The sequence below is a fragment of the Dendrobium catenatum genome, unplaced genomic scaffold (assembly GCF_001605985.2).
Source record: "Dendrobium catenatum unplaced genomic scaffold, ASM160598v2 fragScaff_scaffold_1644, whole genome shotgun sequence".
Classification (NCBI taxonomy): Eukaryota; Viridiplantae; Streptophyta; class Magnoliopsida; order Asparagales; family Orchidaceae; genus Dendrobium; species Dendrobium catenatum.
This window is the reverse complement of record NW_021320106.1, coordinates 913479-924176: the sequence shown is the minus strand read 5'-3', so window position 1 is coordinate 924176 and position 10698 is coordinate 913479. Positions and strand designations below refer to the sequence as shown.

The window sequence follows — 10698 nt, the reverse complement described above, 5'->3', positions numbered from 1 at the left end:
CACATGACTAGCCTTAATCGAAAGTTCTCTCTCGTGATCTGGAGGGGTAATTAACTATAGGGGCTTGCGCCTATAGGAAACCAGAACTTAGATCATAAAGTCCTCGCAAAATGAGGGCGAAATCTCTGGGTAGTGTCTTATCTACAAACCCATCTGCCTTCCAAAATTTACCTCGGAACTTATTCAGTTAAAACTCACTCGCCGAATAAAAAGAACAGCGAGCGGAGGCCGGGGCCGAATTATTGGAGCCCACAGTGGGGACTAGCAATGGAATGAATACTAGAAACCTTTCTGCTCTGTTTTCTTCTTCCTTTCTCTGTTATGCTAACTATTGCAGGTCAAAAGATCCTTACAGCCAACAAAAATAACATGTATCTAGACAACTAATATAACAGGTACAAAACCAGACATACTGTTTAAACACCAAGTGAACTCTGACATATTTTCACGAGTTGAACTTTTTTAAGGGACGAAAATGAAAGAAAGTGAGTCAATCACAAGATGACAGAAGGAATTTATTATGGAAATAAAAAACTCAATAGCACACTAGCTTTGCTCATTCTTCCCTAAGGTTAAAATATTTGGCTAGAATTTTAATTGAATGAGATATTGAATATACTAGATCAGGGAAACCAGCAAAAGTGTCAAATTACACAAAGACCAGCAATAGCACTAAAAGTGTCTATAGTTAGAGATGTAACAAAAGATGTATTAAAACAACCAATAGGAGCCAAAAACGCCAATGAGCTTTTGCTCAAGTTAAATATTCCCTACTTCTTAGGGTAGAGGACATAAATTCAAGTCCAACCTATGATCTTTTTTAATTAAATATTCACTAGCTTCTTAAAATTTAGCCTGCATCTGAACATGACTACATATAATTGATTTCATGCTTATTTCATTTGTAACTGATATGATGCCCTACTTTCAATTAATAAATAATTTGGGAAAGGTTTCTACCCTTAAAAAAAAAGAGATAAAACCAATCCAATCAAACTCTCGCATAGTTGCCGGAATCTGGTGGTTTGCTAGGATAAAAATGAAAGCAAAATAAGACAAAAACAAAAACTCCGCCAAGATCACATTAACTTCTTTTTTTTTTTGGCTATAAATACAAGAGACTATGCCCTTCAAATAACAAAATTAGTGCCATTAGCCAGCTTCACTCATTTTTTGCTGAGGTTATAATTATAAGAGAGCCCTTCAAATAAAAAAGATAAGGGCAAAACTGAGCAATCATATTACCCCGATCACCAAAAGCAAAGAAATCTTGATTCAGCAATCAGGCTGCACAAACCTCCAAAAACTTTTTCGTTGCTTTGCACTCATGGTCGCTCTTAAAATGTTCTTTTAAAGCCTCTAGACTATTTAAGGAAAACTGGACTAGTTTGGTTCAAAGATCTTGTTCATGTCAAAGTCAAAGCAGTAAAGAAGTGAACTTACATAAGTGAGCAACCGCTTAAGATGGGGACGATTCTGAGTAACAAAATTGGCAGCAAGCTGAGGAGAGCCTGTAGTCCTAGCTGAAGCAACCTTTTCAAAATTACCTTGATTATTTAGAATATCAACATGAGAAGCAGATGGCGAAGGTGACTCCCCTATGAGTAGAAATAGCAAGACCAGTGTCAATTTGAAGCAAGAATCAATATTCACATAATGATGAAACAAAAAAGGGTCTCACTTGAAGGAAAAAACATGGAAAGAAAGTTCTGTTTTTTTATCAACAACTCAAAGAATAAACAGGTTCCACAAGGTTTTTTTTTTTTTTTTAAACAGGTTCCTAAAGGTAAAGCCACAAAAGAATAACGTAAGAATGTCTTTTTTCAGGTAATAATAAAACAGAAAAAATAGTTTGAAATACAATTATCTGAGAGAACTTATAGGAGTAGCATTTAGAGAAGACAAAATATTGCAAGATGAGCACGTCTTCGGACAAGTAAAATGGAAGATGGAAGAAGCACCAATAAGACTGACAAATCAAAAAAATGTGAAAAGACTAGAGAAGAATGAGGCCTGGTTAGAAGTTTAGCAAAAGATTTGACAAAATAATCTTAATTCCCCTAGAAACACTCAATAAAAATGAATAGAAAATAATAATTCATAAACAAACCCCAAACAACAAAGCTAATGATGATGATGATGAGGTATAACAAAGCAAAGGATGATCATGCTTTACCTTAATAAGGCAATAGCACGTTCAAGTATGAACATCGCAATGCAATTACCACTCAAAGTTTCATTTTCACTAATACAGCATGGTATATTGTAAATACCTGGCAGTGCCGCATCTAACGCAGCTTGAAGCTCATGCCTATCTTTGCTAGCACTGGGATGCTTGAAGTAAGCAACCTTCATATATGCCACTTCCGCACACTTGTATGCTAAAGCAGCGGCAGCCATTTCTTTCAAATTTTCATACTCATGTGCACAAAACCTATTAATACAAGTTAATATTAGAATAGTAAATAAATTAAAAAGGAAGAAAACAAAACTTCAAAGAATTTTTTGAGAGATTTTGCAAATCACAGCAGGAAATTAGTTAATATGATAGATCATCCATGTTACCTTTCATAATTTACTAGAGCAGAGGCATAGGACCAAAACATAAGAGAATTTAAATATCTATCTTTTTATGGAAAATGGGACCAGCGCTGTTAATTAAAGAGTTAATTTGTTACTATTAACGCAACAGCAAGACTCCTCCAATTCAAAGTTCTAAGAAACAAGAAAATTTAATTCTATGAAGGTTAAGAACTATTAGTTAAAACAGAATGCTAAAATATCATCAAAAACATTTTTAAATTTAAATTAAAGAAAAACCATATAGATAAAAAAAAATGATAACATTGGAAGCAAACACATGTGAGCTGTATATAAAATCAAGTTAATTGGAATTCATGTCCAAAAGACAAATGAAGCATCAGAATTGTTGATATACTTTAATTTTCTGAACCACTAAAATAAGGGCATCACCCGAAAAAGATTAAAAACAGATTCAATTTAGGTTGTAGTTGTTCAAATTAATGAAGCTGTATCATGTACATGCTACAACCAGAACCATGATATAAACTCCTTGCTAAAGAAATCCCAGGTTAGCAATTTCCCATTGATAATAATCTTCTACAAAGAATAAATTACGTCCTCAATGTTTCCTCTACACAGAAGATTAAAGCCCTCAGTGCTACTTTACCCTTTTTTGAGAAAACAAGTCAAAAAAAGATATGCCGGCTGTTCCTTGCATATACTTGACAGAAAAGGTTTGGCTCCACTTATCATCTCATGTGCCATGTCAAATGGAAAACTAGTAGCTTCTTTTGACAAAAAACATAGTATTATCCAAGCTAACTTGAATTTCAAAGCCGATCAAACTGAGCTGATGCCAACAAAATAGCCAACTTCATTGAACATTAAAGCTATTTGTTCACCCAGATAATGATAGAAACTTTAAGATTAAAGAAAATTTCAACAAAAACATGAAAAAGAGAAATAAAATAAAATTTTATGCTATTTGATCTACTTAACGTTCAGCACTCTCTTAAAAAGCCAAAAAAAATTACAGTTAGTCAAAAGGCGTCAAACTGTGGTTATGGATAACCCTTTTACCCATTTGAAAATAAAGGCAAACAACTAGCAGTGTCAATCAAACAATTGGACTAACGCAGCATGGAAAGAGAGACATCGATTTGTAAGGATTCTTTTTATCAAAATTTTACTTTCATAGCTTGGAAATGGATGTGGGTAAATTGCAGAAATTCTCCTTATAAAGTTCTGAATTCCATTTGTGAGGGAGTAGAAATTTCAAGAGGGAGAAAATGCTAAAGAAGAAATAGAGGAAATTTTATTGACTTTAAAAAGAGAAGTGGGGATTGGGTAGAGAGAGAAGGTAGGGAGCGAGAGATCAGATGGAGATAGAAGTTTAGAAGAGGAAAGGGGCTCAAGTATGAAGAATATGGAGATGGGTTATCGGAATCAATTTCTAGGAGAAAGAATTGAGTATGGTGGTCAAATAAGAAAGCTTTAATAGGCGGTTTGAGTATCAATTAGGGGGTATTATGTAAACTTAGCTGAGAGAGGGAAGGCAGGGAAGAAGGAGGAGATTTTTATGAATATTATAAAAAGAGATGAAAATATAAGAGAATTAACTCTTCTTACAATATAGTGAGAGGTGGTGACAAAGGGAATTACTTTAATAAAGACAAAAAGTGGAAAGAGACAAAAAAAAAAAGATAGAATGAGTGAGAGAAGATTTTAGGGTTATTTTTAGATAGGAGTGAGCGGTGATGGACAAAAAAGGGAAGATTATGAGGATACATAAAAGAGACTAAAGGCAAGAGAAGACTATTCTATTTAGAATAAAGTAGAGAGAAGCAAAGCAAAACATCAAGTAAGATATTAATCATGGAAAACTTGCTATCTTTAATTTAATAATGAATCTATTCATAAACTTAAAAGGGCACTTGATCTTTAACGACAAACTATGATTATCTGAAATTTAAAATTTCAAAAAAAAAAAAATCCAATGAGAATTCAAAATTTAAAAAAAAATACTACAATAACTATTAAACCTTCCTAATAAATATTTCTAATTAATAAAATTATCATAATTCGTGGTTCACATAACCAAATTAAAATAAAAAAACGTAATTAAATAGCTAAAGTGATAATATCAACATAGTGATAATGTAGAAATTGGTAGATGTTCTCCATCAATTCCTCCGAGGTTGATAGATCCCTCAATTTAAGAGATTTGATGATGATAATCACACATATCCATAAAAGATTATTTTGAGCTATTTAAATGATAGGCAAGAATCAAATCCTAGCAAATTGTCAAAACAACAAAAAAGTTAATTTGTTCGCCAAAATTATACAAGGTAACACCATTAGTGACTATCTATTTAGCTTATGAGTATTAACGTTGATGAAAATATAGGCAAAAGTACAAATTTTGACAATACAATAGCCCAATTAGAAGATACACCATCTTTGCTCAAGAAAAATGACGCATCGGCATGAATCCTGCATTACAGATATAGGATTTCATTCTCTTTAAAGAAGATTGTAGTTAATCAGATTTCCCCTGAGGGCAGTATCAGGGTTTAGTTAGATATGGATCCTTATTTCTTATGAGCTCAAATCCTCATAGTTAATTACTCCTCTTATTAAGTAAGACAGAACTCTCGATTCAGGATGAATAGTTTTAGATGTTTTAGTTTCAATTGTGGGGGAAATGGAGGTATCCCATGATTTTGTCGTCCCGGATTTACCGTAGGTTTCAATCTACCAATGTCCAAAGGAATCTAATTAGCAACCATGGGTTGTCTCATCTTAGGAATCCCGAATAAACTGAAGTGGTTATAAATGAGTTGTAATATTATAGAGGTTTGGGGTTTACATATGTTAGAATACCCAGAAGTTGATTTAATTTGGGATTTAAGACTTCATTTAAAAGTTACCCGGCTAATTGAATTGTCCCATTGTTTTAGAAGTGGGTCTTACAACTTTCATTAAAAGTAACCCAGTTTGTTTAAGAAGTGGATCTTACGACTTTCATTGAAAGTAACCTGATTGTTTAAAAAGTGAAACTTTCGACTTTCATTGAAAGTAGTCTGATTTGTTTAAGAAGTGGGTCTTATGACTTTTATTGAAAGTAACATAGTTATTTAAGAAGTGGGCCTTAAGCTTTCAATGAAAGTAGCGTGTAGGCTTTAGTTTTTTAGGTAGGTTTCACAACTTCATTTAGAAGTTGTTTGTCGGTGAGTCTTCAACCTAGCCCTATAAGCGACGTGGTACGTTATATTTGGTTTGGAGATAGGTCATATGGCTTTATTTAGAAGTATCTCGTAGGTTTTAGTTTGGGTTGGGACTTATGACTTGCATTAAAAGTTCCCGTAGGTTTGGTTCATCACTTTTTGTAGAAACTCCCAAATAATATGCCTTACAACTTCTCTTAAAAGATGTCAAATTATTTTGGTAGGTCTTACGACTTCTTCATTTAGAAGTAGCCTGAGAGTGGGTCTTACAACCTGTCCCTATAAGCTAAGCGGATCGTAGTTTTTGTTTGGATAGGTTTTACAACTTCCCTTAGGAAGTAGCCTGTTTGTTTGAGTTAAGCATAGATTGGACAGTGGTGACTTTAGTTTACAGTTCTTTACTACTGCCACACCAATGTTTTTTTAGTTTCAGTGGTTTCTATTTTTTTTTCTCTTTTCAATAGTGTTTTGAATTTCAGTTTAACACTATAGTTTAGTTTACAAAGTACTTTACTTTTTCTACACTGTAGTTTAGATTACTTGCTCTTTTCTTGCATTGCAATTTTGTTTACAATACTGATTTTTTTCTTTCATGCACTACAATTTTGTTTACAATACTGATTAGTTTTATTTCATGTTTGCATGTATTTGAAACTTTGCACCTGCAAGACCTCGCTTGGAACATTGGAGAATTTGAAGAGCTTTGGAGTTTTTAGTGTTTTGGCTTTGAGTTTGAGAGTTTGATGCTTTAGTTTTACGAGTTTGTTGTTTAGTTGGTGTGAGTTGTATTAGGTGAATTTATGTAAACATTGCTCTTTTTATTGCATTTTATTTGATTTATTATTATTCAATCAATTAATTAACTAAATCAATTTTAAATTGATCAATTAATAAATTAAATAATTAAATGAAGTTACAAATTTTATGATTAATTAAATAATTAGATTTTAAATTTATTTTGAATTGATTAATTAAGTGTATTATTAAATTGCTCAATTAATTAAAATTCAAAGGTATTTTATATTAAAATTGATTAATAAATTTAATTACATATTTTAATTTTATTTAAAAAATGCGATTTTAATTTTATTAATTCATTATTCAATTAATTAAAGAATTTTGAATGGTTTAATTATTCAATTAATTAAATTTAAAAGTTATTTCGAAATTAAATTAAATGAATTTTAACTTTATTTAATTAATTAAATTACTAAATTTTAATTTGAATTAAATTAAAAAGGTGGAGAGAAGTACTTTTATGATTATTTTTTGTTCAGAGTAACAAGGGATGGCAGATGAAAATGAGCTAGTTAATAAGAAAATAGTGAAGAGAGAAGGCCTTTCTATTTTAGAATGGAGAGAGAAAAATTGAACAAAGCATAAATCAAGCAATTAACCATGAAGAAGTCCTAAGTATTCATTAAAGTATGAATATCAGGTTTAAAGGTCATCTTATAAGCCTAAAAGGAGACTTACTCTACAAGCCATGAATGTTTAAAAATTGGAAATTAAGAAAATCCTAAAACAATTTAAAATTAAAAAAAATCCTATAGTAACTAATAAATCACCTTACTTTCATGAATTACAACAGACTGGCCTAATTAATAGATATTACATAAATAATCATAATTTGTGATCCACATGAAATTGAAATCTATAAAAAGGCATTGGGCATCTAGATAGTTCGATTGCGAGTGTAGCAACAAAGCAAATGCAATGATTTAGTAGAAATTGATAAATGGTCTCCATCATTTATACTTAAAGAATAAAATACTTATGCCGAAACTATTCGTAAAGCATAAACGGATTCATTAGAGGACAATGGTGACACTAATAGCAAACAGGTTAACCAAACAGGTCAGCTATACAAGCAAGCTACTCATGCTGACAAGGCAAATCGAGACATTCTATTGCAGAAGAGTATGGGTAGTTGCACCATGATCGGAAAAGGGAAAAACAAGTATGTGAATTAAAGCTAAAACAACACAAGAAGTTTAGTCATGATGAGTTTATCTGCCATCATACAATGTCAACAGAAAAACACAGTACAGTATATTCTGGCAACTTGCACGTTCCTTCTAAAACAACGCACTAACATATCAGCAAAAAACATTACTAAAAATTACCACGCCAGCAGGATGCTCAAACTGAAAGATTGCCCTAGAATCATCGTACAGATATCTATTGCTAAAAAGGAAGTACGAACAGATACATATGCTGTAGTTTTTACTAAAAGAAACATAAATAGGATGTTGGTAACTACTTCCCATCCACAGTTAAGACGGGACATAATTCTTGTTGGAAATTCCTTATAAGAATTCTTGTAAGAAAGTGCCCATATAGAGCGTCGACATTTTTTGTATAAAAATTTGATTATTTACAGAAAACTAGTCTCCACCAGCAATAGAGCGTTGGTATGACTTGTTCGGAGTTCTTTGGTTGCACCCAGGAACAAGTCCCTAATGACGATAGAGCATGTTCCTATAAGTGCATAAGAGTTTATACAAAAAGTTCACCTTGCATTTATTGGGCACTTCCAGCAGGAAATTCTATTAAGGAATTTCTAGTAGGAATTGTATCATTTAACATGCCCTTGCTTAAATTTACTCAACAAAATTAGATGTGAAAAGGAGCAATTTCAAAATTATATGACTTACTCGCATAACTTGGCAGTTTGAACATACATGTTCAACATTTTCACTGATGGAAACAAATCCCCTTGTCGAACAAACTCAGCATTTGGAGGCTCCATGAGAGAAGCGACATGAAGAAACTTTAAGGAAGCCTCAAAAAATATGCCACTGCTTTCATGTTCCAAGCCGTCATTCTGCAAGGCAAAAGCATATTTACAGATGTCAAGACAAATATGACAACCATTATCATCATAACCTTGTTTCAACTATTTGAGATCAACATTTTTTGAATCCTCATCCTCCATTTGTTCATGTTGAGTGCGCTTTGAGGCATTAAATATATTTTTTGTATATCTTTCTACACAAGTTTCATCCATATTATCTTTGATCTACCTTTTTCTTTTCTAATCCTTTCACATTAATTTTCCTTATCTATATTGTTGATAAATCTCTACCCTCCATAGCACATTCCCAAACCACCTAAATCATAATTTGATTATCTTATCTTCAATGGAAGTTACTCCTATAATTCCTCTAATGTAAGCATTTTTTATCCATTCTAGCTAGTTTTTCAGCACGTACATTGTTATTTAGATCATACACAAAATGAATATCAATGACTTTTTTACTAGCCAATAAATAGATCTATATCATAAAAAAACCTAGTATTAATTTTATAAAATTTACCTATGAAGCTCTCTCGATATTCTCTTATCATGTGGATGTCAAAGAAAATTCTCCATTTTAATTACACAACATTAATTTAAAAGTTATAACCTCATTTATATTCTTTTTCTATAAAATAGATCAAATATCTTTAAGTACATTAAATCTGAAAAAACTAGTTCAGAAATCTGATGAGACTTGACATGATTAAAAATTCATCGAAAATTAAGGGATATATTGACCTTTAAGCGGCTAGCAGTATGCTTCAAATCTCTAGCTTCTTGTATAAATGCATTAACAGAATTATGCGCATCCTTTTTCATTAGACTAGACTCCGGCAGAGCAAGGGGTGGCTGAGGAAAATTGTTGGAATGCACTTCATCTAGGCCATCAGACTTTCTTAATTTTTTAGCAGACTTTGATGCCTCACCATTTACAGCACCAACATGGTATTGCTCTGAATTTCTTTCTTTCATAGACGTGGGAACTGTTTGGGAGCCCCAACCATTCTGTTTAACTTTAGCGGTATGGGATGTTTGAATCACTTTTCCTGAACTTCTTTCTGATCTATCCACAATTATTTGACTCGAGTGCTCTAGTTTCTGGTTCGAAGATGCCTGAAGAAGATCTTCTTGTGAAATGGACTTAGTACAACTTTCTCCTGTGGCAGCAACTCTCAAATCATGAACTTTGTGCTGCTTAGAATCGTTTTCGAAATTATCCTTCACAGAAGGAGCTTTACTTAAGATATCATGCTTTGTTGAGACGATTACTTTTGTAAAGTTGTTCTGAGTGTTTGGCATTCTTATTGGTGATGATGAAACAGATTCTACTGGTGATTCTCTTGCTTCTTGTAAATTTACTTTACTTCTCTGAGATCCTGATGCCTTGGAAGAACTTGAAGTAGCTGCTATCGCAAGCCGCACCTTGCTCACATCCCTTTTCATGGCATCCATAAATTCAGAAGCATGTATTCGTTCCTCATCAACTTTGTCAGGTTGATTCTTCTTGCCACTGCTGAATTTGATTCTTGTCAAGCAGCCTTTTTTGTCCATCTTCCGATCTACAATAACAGCACTGGAATCTTGTCCCTCAGACTTTGCTACCTTAGGTTTTTTTTGCCTTCTCAGTTCACCTTCATTGGAGCCATCTTTGATTATACACCTATTTTCCACAAGCTGTTGATGGATCATTGAATTCTTACGGTGAGTACCGCTACCTTGCAACTCCTTTACTCCCCTCTTCTTATCTTTAGAATCATATCTACTTAGTTTTTCTGTATCTGAAGTACTAACATGTTCTTTGTGCTCGCCATTGGAAAAAGCTCCAACGGACTCCTTCGGATTTTTTGAAGGTTCAGCTTTAGACTTTAAATCCATAGACGAATGATCACTGGAGCTTTGCAAAACCTTTCTAGAAGCTCTAGGCGGAAAATCAGAGTCCCCACTGATGGTCATCTTGGCCACTATTTCATCTTCATTATGAAAATGTTTTTCAGAATAGTGTAGGCTATCCCTCTTAATTTTCTTACATGATCTATGACCATCTAAATCAACCTGTCTCCTGCTCTTCGACCTTGAGTTTTTCCCACCTTTTCCTAATAAATCACCTGTTAAAAAATATTCACACATATATAAAGACCATTA

The 10698-nt window shown here is 32.9% G+C and overlaps 1 protein-coding gene across 2 annotated transcripts in view; it reads right to left on the bottom strand.

The window, feature by feature from the left end:
* Window positions 1-10698, bottom strand: part of LOC110109476 — a 33681-nt gene that overhangs the window by 1570 nt on the left and 21413 nt on the right. For both annotated transcript variants that reach the window (XM_028701186.1, XM_020840554.2), the window contains exons 7-10: window positions 9295-10661; window positions 8411-8580; window positions 2274-2434; window positions 1444-1598 (exon numbers count right to left, since the gene is read on the bottom strand). In XM_028701186.1, the coding sequence (XP_028557019.1) occupies window positions 1444-1598; window positions 2274-2434; window positions 8411-8580; window positions 9295-10661 (1853 nt within the window). The remainder of the gene's footprint in view (window positions 1-1443; window positions 1599-2273; window positions 2435-8410; window positions 8581-9294; window positions 10662-10698) is intronic.